At 43.1% G+C, this 13,075-nt stretch overlaps 2 protein-coding genes and 1 long non-coding RNA gene across 4 annotated transcripts in view; 1 reads left to right on the top strand and 2 right to left on the bottom strand.

Annotated features, from left to right (window-relative positions):
* LOC145455856 (polyamine-transporting ATPase 13A3-like) overlaps nucleotides 1-3,019 on the bottom strand; it is a 47,651-nt gene extending 44,632 nt beyond the window's left edge. The window contains exon 1 of one of the 2 annotated variants that reach the window (XM_080333880.1): nucleotides 2,762-3,019. In XM_080333880.1, the coding sequence (XP_080190006.1) occupies nucleotides 2,762-2,834 (73 nt within the window). In that variant the 5' untranslated portion in view covers nucleotides 2,835-3,019. The remainder of the gene's footprint in view (nucleotides 1-2,761) is intronic. The other variant, XM_080333887.1, reaches the window with a different exon arrangement.
* Nucleotides 3,020-7,928: 4,909 nt separating this feature from the next.
* Nucleotides 7,929-8,455, top strand: LOC145433231 (uncharacterized). Its single transcript, XR_013913073.1, has 2 exons — nucleotides 7,929-7,991; nucleotides 8,058-8,455. It is a non-coding gene; the product is annotated as an uncharacterized LOC145433231 (long non-coding RNA).
* Nucleotides 8,456-9,606, bottom strand: LOC145433230 (uncharacterized). Its single transcript, XM_080310261.1, has 4 exons — nucleotides 9,436-9,606; nucleotides 9,126-9,363; nucleotides 8,936-9,043; nucleotides 8,456-8,773 (listed from the first exon to the last, which is right to left on the bottom strand). The coding sequence occupies exons 1-4, from the start codon at nucleotides 9,604-9,606 to the stop codon at nucleotides 8,511-8,513; spliced, it is 780 nt and encodes a 259-aa protein (XP_080166387.1). The 3' UTR covers nucleotides 8,456-8,510.
* Nucleotides 9,607-13,075: the final 3,469 nt, after the last annotated feature.

The raw sequence follows: 13,075 nt of genomic DNA, 5'->3' as shown, positions 1-13,075 counted from the left end.
GCAAGGAGAAAATGCATCATGACACCGTGAAAACTGTCACGTGACAATTTAGCAGTTAGCTGACAATTGATGTGCCATCAATTATAGGAAGAATGTTTTGGAATTTACCAAGGATTGCTATGATATCAGAGCATTTGAACAGTGCAGTCCAATCCAGGTTTCGGGCATACTCCCGACAAGTAGGCTATTGGTCTCATGTCATTGCCAAAGTCATATGAAATCAGCGTTAGATTTACCTTCGAATATTGGAACAGATAAATAGCAACAGGAATACAAAATTAATGTGTCATACTAATGAAATGTCCTATCGCCTCACAATCCATCGGTGTCTGTCTAGCGTAGGCCTACCTCTTTGTTACCCGCCCCCTTTAATTGGTGACAGCCACCTTTAATTGGCGATAATAACATGGATAGAGAAACCCAAGATGTAACTAACTATATACATCAGGGTGGAAACAGCATGCGAATGGTTGTCATACCGAACTGCTTATATAGTGAAATCCGCTACGCAACGCTCGCTACGACCTTTTGATATAGGCTATTACTATTCCTCACACAGTTCGATTGCCTTTGTTGCATCCATGGCTTTACGAAACCACGGCGTTCCAAGTCACAAGTCCTTCTCTGATTTTAGCGTTTGAACCGACTCCCCTGGAGTCATCTTGATTTTATCATCCCGGTCAGTCCGAGTTCGAGTAATTCTACGAATGATCGCGCACCAGTCAAAATCACACTTTTCCGTCACGAATCATCAACGGGTCATTTTTTATCATCATGAACAGGTAAGGTGACGTAGGCTAATAATAGCAGATCTTCCACCGCATGGCAATGTTGCGATATTAAAGTTTGATGAGTAGTTTGAGGTTTTTGGAGCAGTTTTGGAGTGAATTTTAAGTTCCCAAATCTAAAAAAGATATGTGACAGTTAACTATTGTCGAATACTTGACAATCGAAAATGCTTGCGCGGGCCGCGTGTTTGAGACCTCTGTCCTACAGTATACCTGCAACCTACAGATTTTGTCAGCCGCCGTTATGAATAAAGCAAAATAATAGCTCGGTAAAATATTTAAGACTTATCTTAGCAACCGCTGAGTTGTAATGATTTAATATGAAACGTTCACTCAGTCAAATTATAGGCACGATAAGTGATAACTAGGGCGATTATTTTTTGACGTAAAAACGGAAGATTTTGCACTAAAAATGACATTTTTGACATTAAAAAAACAAACTAAATTTATACAAAATGTTGCCTTCAAGTATTTAAGTTAAACGTTGTGCCACTGTAGCACTTTTCAACATTTCTGGTTGGGCCTGTCTGTCCGTACGAAGTAGCTTGGCAAGAATAGAGAAATAACATTGGGGTCACCGTATGTCCTGTCCTCCTTAGGAGGACTTGCCCTCCTTTTTCAGGAAATAGAAAATGTCCTCCGAGGACGCCTAAAAGTCCTTCTTTTTGAGAAATCGCCCTCCTTAATAGCTTTGATGGCCAGGCTAATGGACAGAAACAACGCGAAATCTGTAATGTTGATGTTTGAGCGGGTCTATCGCGAGTGCCGGTAGTACTGGAAAGATTACCTTTTTTAAGTCAACAACTGAACACTGAACAGTAGACTGTAAACTGGGTCGGGAGTTGAGCCGGTAATTTTTTTAATGTTTTTTTTAAAGTGTCCACATTTCCGGATCCAAAATATGGGTTTTGTTAACATCTCGCGAACCAGCTATACGTCGTGGACCAGTGTGCCATAAGAAGCAATATCCACCACGCAGTCAAGTTTGAGATTTAAATTTGACATATCGGCGTGAGCTTGTGAAAACTTCCAGGATACCAACAAATGCAGTTGCAAATATATTTTGACTTTGTAAACAATTTTGGGAATTCTTAGACCTAACGCTACAATTTTGACAAGATTTAGAGTTTGAACTTTTTGACACGTCGAAAAATAATCGCTCCAACACCAGGTTCATAAATACGTCACATTGGTGAATCTCATTTCTGCAGTCCGGACTTCAAATTCGATGTTTACGTATTGTTATGTGCAAAATATGTGAAGTTCGTTAGTCCGTCCATTTTATGGCATCACGGGGTCGATTAGAAGAAGTCGAAGCATCTTATTTATTGCTTTCAATAGTTTTAAGATATATTCAACTGAACCAGACATAAAAAGGACTTTATTGGGTTATATCCTATGTATTTGAGGGCATTTTGCGTACATGCGTGAAGAACATTATCTTAGAAGATACTAAATTGTCGTTAGATCGTACAATCCGGGTTGGCAATAGACCGACATAAGCTATATATTAGTACGGCTTCACCAACTTGCTGGAGTCGGCGATCAATTCAACTACATAACCGGTTTTGGCGTCGATATAATGGGAACACAATTGTCTGTCACTTGCGTGTCAAGCAATGGGGACGGAGATATCGAAGTCTCGATGGCCATGACCCAAACACAAGAGCTATATAATTACCGACAATAAAGGTACACACGATTACACGTTATTATTACTGTATATATGTTTCTCCCTTTCAAATGCGAACAGGTTATACCTAACTCAGCTTATAGTTCGCTTATAGTGCACTTTCAGAAGAGATTCAAAATGACCTCTGTGGACCTCTACGTGAAAGCGTATCGAGTATAAGCAAAATATGGATCAGAGAGAACTCAATGGAGGAATTGATATTTCTATTTCACATAGTATAACGATCATATATTTCACAATGCGAAGACCAGCGTAGGCCTATCTACACAGTCACACATACCTTGCATTTGCTCTTCATTGTGTTGTATTACTTCAGCGCTGCCAAGTAAATGGTGACAGCTATCCATTGCCATCTGCGTCAAATATTGCTCAGTAACGTACGCTAGATAGTATATGACGGCAAAACCAGCGATACAATGATATGATGATCGAGGCTTAGTGATATCTTTTAATAAGCAGTTTTGATAGTATGAGTACGAATTGCTTAGGTAAACGTCTTATGCTGCGCCTACGCAGTACAGCGATTCACCATTACTCAAAACAATATGATGCTCTCGGAGAAACGTTGCACTACTTATTGTCATGGATGTGATGAACTGGGACTAATGTCACCATCTATTTTGATTATATGGTTGTCAAAGCGCTTGGAGTAGAACAGGCTCATCTTCCGATATCCTAGTTATTTCTACAGCTCCTGTCTGTCCAAATTGTCAGAAGTGTCACTTCTGACGGACGCATCGGAAGGACATTCCGTTGACAACGAAATCAATCTACGTTGTTGCAGGCCAGTCATCTGAGATCGTCCATTGATAACAGTTCGACAACAACCTTCGGCCTTTAATGCGGTTGTAGCGACAATTCAGATTTTGGTTTCATACAGTATCTCCACGTGGTAGGTTTTTCTTATTCGCTCGTTTAGACCAGCAGCGGAGTGCAACGTGCCGCACACGCACATGCATAAGTACTTAAGTAGTGTGATTTACGAAGGCTAACATGGCCTAGCGCAGATTAAAACAAATGTGCCTTGGGTAGATGAGCTCGCAGCCTATGTTTTTTCGAACACGGCATTGTCTCTTTGTACACTGTACAGTGTACACTATTGTACAATGTACAGTCAGTCATCTGGCTGAAACTGCCGGTCTGTGGTTTTACCCTGTTACATAAAACAGACCCCTGAAATCCTGCGCTCCCGAATCGAAACACCAAGTTACTCAAATTATGATGGCCGAAAACCCGCAAGAGAAATTTACTCTCAATAATATCTTTCCTTCGGACAAACTCCGAGCAAACGATTTCAGAGCACTCATCAACCAATTTCCTTTTCAATTGTTTCGTCATAATACAAACACGACACGATCAAGTCTAGCTTGTCGCGCCACAATGAGCGTTGTCGAAAATTCCATAAAATTAGTAGCCTAACACGCGCGGTATTGCGCTAAGGTAGCATTCAGTTGTAAAGATGAATAAGAGCTCCCAGCGAAATTGAAAGATATAACTTCGAATTGACTCTGAAAAGCGGAAACGTCGACTAGACGCATTCATTTTCGCCGCTTCCTTTTATGTTATCATTTCTTAAATCCAGTGTGCATCCCTCTTATTCACACGGTCTAGGCCAGGGGTGTCAAACATACGACCCACGGGTCGCATCTGGCCAGTCAGACGATTTCATCCGGCCCGCGAAACAATTATGAGTAGATTGAAAAATGCTTACATTATCCAGCACATTTGTAACAAATATTGAGATATTCGTCGGAAATACTTCCATTAAATAATCCCTCGAGACAGCAAAGTTTGAGCGTGTACTGTTCATAGGCCACATTACAACCACCCGACTGTGGTTTTGTGGTTTCACTCTAGTTACCACTAGCAACAAGTCGGCGACATTGACACCCATAATTTCTAGAAGGTAGAAATTGTGCACACTGAGTTCAGAGTAGATCACAGTGGATTTTGTGGAAAATGGATCAAAAAGTAGTTATTCACAGATGCGAAAACGCCAATGCGGAACCGTTACATGCAGTTTACCTGGAGAATACACTAGTTACACGAAACAATACTTCAAATATCTGTGGTCGCACTGATGTGTCACTTCCGACTCAAAAGGTCCCCGGACCCCGGAGAAATAGGAATCGCGATATAATAATAATAAACCGAATTTCAACGCCCGCGTTTACAGTTAAATCTCTTGTATTTCTCACAACGCATACGCAAGACTAAACCCTGATTATGTCGTTAGAGCTACTGTGTCTTGGCGGATCATTCAACCTGCCAATCATCGGATTTTGGTAATTGCATTGTTCGCGAATAAAGGTGTTGCTATATACGAGAATAAAACTCCTATAATCCGTGATACAATGTGATATGCTACTATATATAAATGCTTGGTAATGAAGTATACATGTGAAAGTAAGTGTACGAAGTAGCATTTTGGAATCAGCAGTTGACTGGTCCGACCCGTGAGCTATTTGAGTTAGACCTCCCAGTGCTAGGTCAATGTGGGTGTCTGACATTGACATGCGGTGAGGTTCATGGCTGGTGAGGCACTGACTCCCCCCCCCCCCCTTCCACACACACACACACACACACACACACACACACACACACACGTTAAGTACCCGATAAAAATGCACAAATATGTGAACAACAACAGCAGCAAGACCAGCGGTTAGGCGAGAGCGTTTTCTCTGCATCCTGTTAGCTGTTGCGATTCTACATTCTACAATGCATGCTTAAATTTTTTTCCTTTAGTGAATCATTCAATTTTTAATACAGATTGCTCAACGAAAAGGATTACACGAAAAAAAAAATATTTTATTTAAGGTCCTATTTTCGGTTTTATAGTCTTTATTGCCCTTTGCTCGTCCAATCTCCTTTTTTACAAGATTGAAATGGACACTGTATTAGAACAACGAAATATGTCACTCACTGACATCAAACTCGGTTGAATACATCATCCAGACTGTGGAAAACCAGGGTTAGATTCATGATTTTAATGGTGGATGCCGATTTCCGTGGATTAAGATTCGCAAATATATAAAACCTGATTGAGTTGGCGTTCTGTTTCTTATCACATTAGTCATCTTCAGACGCAGGCTATTCATGAGCTACTCCTCGCCATCTGTCCCATGTAAGCGGTGTCTTACAAAACCTAGAAGTGGACCGTGCTACAAGTTGGCAGGTATGGAATCAAACAGAATATAGACCTGTTGTAAATGTTTATTGCAGTCGACAACACTATAAAGACCACAAACAATGACAACGCAGGCCATACGTAAGTAGCTATCGCATACCACGATTTAACATGGCTATGAATGGAAAATACATAACAGTAGGCTTACCATACGTCCTTGAAAATTTAGGTCAGATTTAGAGCAAATTGCAATATGCCGCAAATTAGCACAGAAGTGACGCTCCGGCGGATATTTCAGAGTCAAAAACGGTGAATTTAACTCTGAGCGAAAAGATGACCTTTTTTTTTTTTTTTTTTCAGTCAACCGATCACAAAGTGGGAAAAATTCACCGTTTTCTGAGAATTCTACTCCGGTTTAGCAAGTTGCGAATTTCTAAAAAAGTGTCCTCTTTTTGGATTTCCAAAATATGGTAAGCCTACATAACAGCTACATCATAAAGGGAATGTATTTGCTCCGTATTTGCTCCGTACATATTGGCCGTCGCTACTCTACAACTCGTTCGCACTGTCGGTTTCCGAAATCGATAGCGCGTTTCACTGTGCTGCGATCGTCCGATTGTTAGCGAATAGTGAGCGAGGCAGATTCGATTCTGCGTCACCTGGCTATCGGTTCTCTGCGCTGCCATTGTCCGCAATAAAGCCGAATTTCACATTCTTGGAGATTTTTTTTTTGGGGGGGGGAGGAAGGGTCCAGTGCTCTCAGATAGTTCATATTCGGGTTTTCAGAATCGGTGCGGCAATAGCATTTGATAGATACCAGTTATTACGAATTCTGGGGGGGAATTACAAATCAAGTTACCGCTGCGCGGATTGACCAGATCCGTCGTAAAACGAGAGAATCGTAAAAATGGTATTACAAAACGCCGTAAACAGCTCTCTTCGGCAGCGCGGTATCGGTTTACCGAAAGGAGTGAGAAAGTGAGAGAAAACGTAACAGTTTGCGTCTGTTTGCGTCACTTTGAGTGGCAATTGGTATCGCAAATCTTCAAATCCGCGCGTTTTCCACCAATAAGTTACCGTCTTGATTATTGATCGCGGAAAGCTGGATATAGGTGTCATCTCGCGAGTTGTGGGCATAATGGCAGCATATATGTTTGTGGCGGAACGTCAAAACCGACAAAAAGTCGTTATGCGAACTCGTCGCAACCCGTTGGACGACTTCACAGATGATATGCTAATTAGCGAATATCGACTACCCCGCCACCTGATTCTTCAGTTGATCGGGACACTGAGAGCAAAGTTACAGCCAAAGTCGCGACGGGGGAATCCATTGACCACTGCTCAGCGCGTATTGATTTGCTTGAAGCTTCTTGCGTCAGGCAGTTTCCAAAACTGCGCAAAGGATTATATCAATGCCTCTCAACCAGCAGTCAGTGTGATATTTGACAAATTCTTGGATGCACTCGGCGAGAAAGCACCGGAATATATATACATGCCAAAAAACGCCGGTTCTTCTATGGAAAAGTTTCGCGACATAGCCGGTTTCCCGACCGTAATCGGTGCTATAGATGGCACTCATATTGCGATCATTGCTCCTCCTCAAAACGAGCATCTGTATGTCGGAAGAAAAGGATACCACTCCGTTAATGTGCAGGTAAATTGCCCGCGTTTTTTCAATGCTGTCACAATATCAATCCTATTACCTTTCGTTACAGGCAGTCTGCGACTCTGATTTAATATTTCTAGACATCAGTGCGAAATGGCCTGGTGCCACCCACGACTCTTTCATCCTCACTCAATCAACATTATATGATCGATTCGAGTCTGGAGAGTTTGCACCGTCATTGCTGCTTGGTGATAGTGGCTATCCACTAAAAAATTGGCTTCTGACCCCTTACTCCAAACCGCAGTGGTTCCCAACCTTTTTCGACCCATCGCCCCCTTTTCAAGGTCAACACCGATCATCGCCCCCCAAATTTTGTGCACCGATAATTCGGCATACAAACTGTAATCACCGGCGGGTTGACTAAAAAAAATAAAAAAAAAAGGTCATCTTTCTCCGCTCAGTGCTGAAAATAACGTTTTTTTCTCTCCGAATTGCTAGGTGGATGACTAAAAAAAAAAAAAAAAAAAAAAAAAAAAAAAGGTCAGCCGTTTTGACGCGTCATCGCCCCCCTATCGCCCCCTTCGCTATTTTCGCCCCCCGTCGCCCCCTTAGTCCATTTTCGCCCCCCTATCGCCCCCTTCGTCATTTTCGCCCCCCTAGATCGCCAAATCGCCCCCTGGGGGGCGATATCGCCCACGTTGGGAACCACTGGTCTAACCCAAACCAAGAAAAATTCAACTCGGTTCACAAGAAAACGCGATCGGTAGTGGAAAGGTAAGTTATTATATTAGCATATGTAAAGAAAGACCCTTACGTAGGCTATATATATTCATTGAACAGAGCTTTTGGAGTACTGAAGCAGAGATGGAGGATACTCGATGCAACGGGGGGTCATCTATGTTACTCACCGACGAAAGTTTGTAAGATTTTTGTGTGCTGCGCTATCCTGCACAACATCTGCCGCAGAAACAACGTGCCGCTGCTAAATTGCAACCCAGTCATTGAAACTGAAGAGGATCAAGATGGCATCATCTTGGGTGCATCTGCCACCGCAATCGCATTGCGTGACAGAATCGCCAATATGCTGGGAACCGAGTAGTCGACCTCATTCGCAACGTTCTATTGCTCACCATTCATTTCGTTATTTTATCGTTACATGCAAGTCAATGGTGTTGACGGTTCGCGGTAGGCTTAGTGAACCTATCCTTACCTAACATAATAAGCTTGTCATACAGAAATGGAATGTGTCCGTGTAATTGCATCGATCACAGATAGAATAAAATGTAGCGCAATTCATGTCGACGGTGCCGAAAGAGCAACACGCTCGCTAAAGATCTCCAAGAACTTTTGTTGATTCTCCACCATTTGAGCAAGTAGATCTCTAATGCTACGCTGTATCTCCACCATTTCTTCAGTGTCTTCTCGCTTCCTCTTGCGTCGATTCATCCCCGCGCTTCGAGAGGCTGAATATGTCGCATTGACAGAGTCAGTTGTACACTCGTTTAACGATGTATTGCTGCAGCCTTCATCGCAAGATTGCAATGATTTCTCGGCGCCTGTAAATTCAAGGACAACCATCATTGTTGGATGACATATTCTCAGCTAATGCCTAGCCATATCTATACACTACACGTTCAGACTAATGGCTATATATGCGTAATACACACAGTTATGGTATCAAGCCTAGTATGGACAGGACATTGGACAAATAAAGCTACCTTGGCCCACATTCTGTTCTTGTGAGGTTTCAAACGGCTGCAGCTGGATCGCGTCGAGGTCAGTCTCGTCATTAGATGTAACCGATACATCTGCTAGATGAACTGAGTCTGAAATATGAAGAGCACGATGAAACACCATAAATTAGCTGAAGGTCTTTGCTCACAGTCATGAAAATAGAAGAATTATTACCTAGCCAAGGAATGTCCGCCACACCGGGGATTCCAACTACCGACTCCATCCCGATCACAGCTATCGTAGCGAAATCTATTTGGGATGGAGTCGGCGATTCGTTGGTTCCACCTCCCGTTTTCTTTGCCTCTTTGAGATGCCTCGAAACCTTGGCCTTGGCCGTCAATTTCAAGTCGCGCCATCTCTTTATAACTTTGTCGACAGTTCTAATAGTGCCTGACACGTTGACTGCATTCACCTTAAGGAAGCCGATGGATGTGTGAGATCAGTCAGAATGCCAAATGCTATGCGAAATTATCATTACTGGTACCTTAGCTGTGACTCGCAGCCATGCTTGATTTTTGGAATGATAATCCACGGCTGCAGAAGATGGGCCCAGAATGAATTTTTTCTCCATTTTAACTGCCGTCACCAAGGTCATAAGTTCTTCCGATGAAAATCTTTTCGCCCTGATGCAGGGTATTCTCGTGATTTGCGACATCCCGGCTAGGGTTGGATTATCTGGATAACGGTTAATCGGTTAACCCAGTGGTTCCCAACCTTTTTCGACTCATCGCCCCCTTTTCAAACTCCACACCGATCATCGCCCCCCAAATATTGGGAACAGAAAAATGGGCATACAAACTGAAATCACCGGCGAGCTGACTAAGAAAAAAGGTCAACTTTTCGGCTCGACCTAGAAAATAAACTTTTCCAGCTAAATTTTGGTGAGTTGACTGACAAAAAAGGGGATTTCTCCGACTTGATTGCCAAAGGACCGTAACAACACTTCGTCAACCCCCCCCCAATACGTTGGTCTTGACCCCCTCTATAGGGCGATAAATCAAACTTCTGCACCCCTGAGACCCAACTCTCCCGATACCTCTTTACTGCTACTTCTCAGCACAAATTGTTTAGTTATAGCCAGCTTAATTCGCGAAAATTTCTATTATTCATGATTAAATCGATCAATATGATGGGGAATTGCATAAATATTGCTGTCAATTTTTCCTCCTCTCTCTGATCATGTATTCAGATTTACCGGTGAAGCTGAGCGACGTGTCTTGGAAAATGTAGGGCCCGTGGGTATAATGACTTCGCGACGCAATGACATTTCGTGGCCTGTCTGCTATGTCTAAAGATATTCAAATCGGCCATACGTACTAAACTAAAAGACGCCCACGATTTCAAATTGGTATTTAAGCACTATGGTAATTAATTTTTCTCTGCGAGATGGCATATTTTAGTGGGGTTCTGATTGGACAGGACAGAAACATTTGGAGCCAGCCATTTAGGTGCCTATAGACAATTAAATATATATGCATATCGTATACCGTATATATCGAAGTCGGTCAGCATAAAGGCAGTCCTTTTCCGCCAAGGTTTTCTCGTTCCGTCGCACTTCTCGGAGGGGCATGTAACATGGCCTGAAACTTCATATGTCTTGGTGCGTCATGGTGGGATAATGGCTGACGCCGAGATGCCCATTTCTATACCTCATGCGTATTATTTCTTGGAGGAAGGGTATCCAACAAGCAAGAAAAATGCGACCACGAAATGGCGCGCAGCGCGAAATTTTTTTGAAAAAGTGACCTAAATTTTCAAAATAATGCTCTATAATTAATGCTAATTCACGACAAATTGTGGGCCCCCTTAGAGTTCGGGCCCCCCATCTCAATTGGGGGCTTGGGTGTGGCAGTTACCGTCATGGACGCCAATGTAGCCATTTCAACGCGCCATCGCCCCCCTATCGCCCCCTTCGTCCGTTTTCGCCCCCCTATCGCCCCCTTGGCTATTTTCGCCCCCCTGGACCGACAAATCGCCCCCTGGGGGGCGATATCGCCCACGTTGGGAACCACTGGGTTAACCGAAGGTATTTTCACTATCTGATATCCGGATATTTTACTGCCGGTTAACCGGATAAAAAAGAATCGTTGCTAATGCATTTTACACGTTTTAGTAAGCTTCAATAAGTCGTATTCAATGTTGGCGCGGCCGATTAACGAGAAGCGTGTTGCCAATTAGCGAGATGCTTCTGTACGCATTGCACAATGTAATGTGACGCGATCGCCTGCTGAGAAGATCGTTAAATTAGGTCATTGATTGCCGCGCGCTCGGCTATCGTCTATGGCCTGATTTATCGCGTCTTCAACAAGCCGATAGTTCCACTGGATTGAAGAATCGCATCTGCAATAGGCCATGTGCAGTGTACACACTATTCCATCGCTGGCCTGCACAATCGCATCTTCATTGGCTTGGTGCTCACGATATTATCGTTGACCTACACAATCGCATCTCCAATAGGCCTACGAACGATATAATCGCTGGCCTAACCATCTCGGACCCAGCATGCATTGGCTCCTATCTCTCGATGGCTTGTTGACGATATGCCGTTAAGTGTATTCTAATTAGTGATTCTGAGAGTGACACCGCGAAACTGAATGACATGGAATGTTCGCAAAAATGTGCGTGCGTGCAAGCGTAATTGATTTCCGCTGATGATTCGAAAAAAAAAATCGAAACCCCCTGATTTTATTTCAATCCCCCTACATTTTCGGCTGGCTGCGTGCCTGATCACGTGAATTAGAGCGAGGTATCATGTCGGCATCAATTCCAGTATCAGCTAGTCGTCCTTCTAGTACTCCAAACCTAAACATAAGGATGGTCAAAAGGATGTAAAGCCGTTGAAGTTTCCGGCGTACGACCTGCCAACCTTTTGACTCTCTACGAAGCGCTGCTTTCTATTCAGCCCACTTCTGTGGAAGCTGAAAAAGCATTCAATGAACGTGGACTCTTTGTTAAAAAATTCCGGTCCCGGCTACAGGATCCCACAATTGATGCATCTGTGCTTTATAAAGAGGGCATTGCAGAAGCAGTGAACATTAAATTTGCGTGTTTTTTATCGTATTCGCTCATACTGCGCGCGTAGGTAGGTACTCTACAATAACACTGTGTAATGATTTTGCGATCCGTTTTACATGCAGACCTAATGAAATCGATTGTCTCACTTAGCAGTTATTATCCGGTTAACCGGTTAGATAAATTCCAAAATATCCGGATATATCCGTTATCCGGATAGCGAAAATTATTGATATCCGAACTAACCCTAATCCCGGCGTATTATGAAAAGTCTGTGAGTGTTGGTAAGGCGGTCTCCGAAGTCAATCTACTGAAGCACTTCGTGACATCACAATGATTTCAGCCATCGCCCATCTCCAAAACATATCTCTCGCGTGATTGCGTAGCTTTCCTCTCGTTTTGCGTATGTGCGCACCGCCGCGGCGAGAGTGCTCCGTGTTTTGTTTTACAATACCAGTTACCGAACAAAGCGGTATTGACAAGCGAGAGAACACTTTACCGCTATCGGAAAAGTGTATTTTTTGTAATGTGGCCCCCGAGCTGTTTACGGTGAATTGCATTGTCGCAGGTGAGGCACGACCCGCCCGTGCCTCACCTCTCTTTTCGCGCAGTATTTTTGAACAATAAATATGCTTATATGCATATTGGTGATGTTGCATAAAAAAAATTCAAATTTAGTTATTCCTGGACATCGAGGGTAAATATCAATAATCATTGAAGGTTTTCACAATTTCCTTTTCTTATCCCGGCGACAGGCGAGGCAGTGCCTCACTTGCCTCCATTGACCGCACGTCACCGGTGTCTGATTAAAAGACCACTCTGGAGTCATTTCGGCACCCTCCTATCTTATTATTATATCGCAATCTTGTGTTGTTTTTATTAGATGAAAATTTTATTAAACTGATGATGACGCAAGGAAGTCCAACGCTAACGCATTCGCAGAATAGTCGCGAAGATTGGAACGTGTTCGTAATTACCACTTTCCATACTCAACGAAACCTTGAGTGAAGTTTACGTACGTAACGAGGTTCATAACTGACCTTTCGAGAAAGCAAAGTTCGCGCTTTTGGAGACGATATCTGTGTGCTGGGCATAAATGATTCGAGTACTCG

Source organism: Botryllus schlosseri, chromosome 2 (assembly GCF_051294905.1).
Source record: "Botryllus schlosseri isolate E-star chromosome 2, Bs_hap1, whole genome shotgun sequence".
In the NCBI taxonomy this organism is placed as follows: domain Eukaryota; kingdom Metazoa; phylum Chordata; class Ascidiacea; order Stolidobranchia; family Styelidae; genus Botryllus; species Botryllus schlosseri.
The sequence above is the reverse complement of the archived record's forward strand: the minus strand, read 5'-3'. Positions and strand labels throughout refer to the sequence as shown.

Bases quoted from the DNA above. Each gene is read 5' to 3' on its own strand.
- LOC145433230 (XM_080310261.1), bottom strand. From the start codon at position 9,606: ATGTCGCAAATCACGAGAATACCCTGCATCAGGGCGAAAAGATTTTCA. The intron at 9,044-9,125 runs GTAATAATTCTT...TTCATATTTCAG, and splicing joins GGCGGACATTCCTTGGCTAG to ACTCAGTTCATCTAGCAGAT. The intron at 8,774-8,935 runs GTAGCTTTATTT...TTGAATTTACAG, and splicing joins AGAACAGAATGTGGGCCAAG to GCGCCGAGAAATCATTGCAA.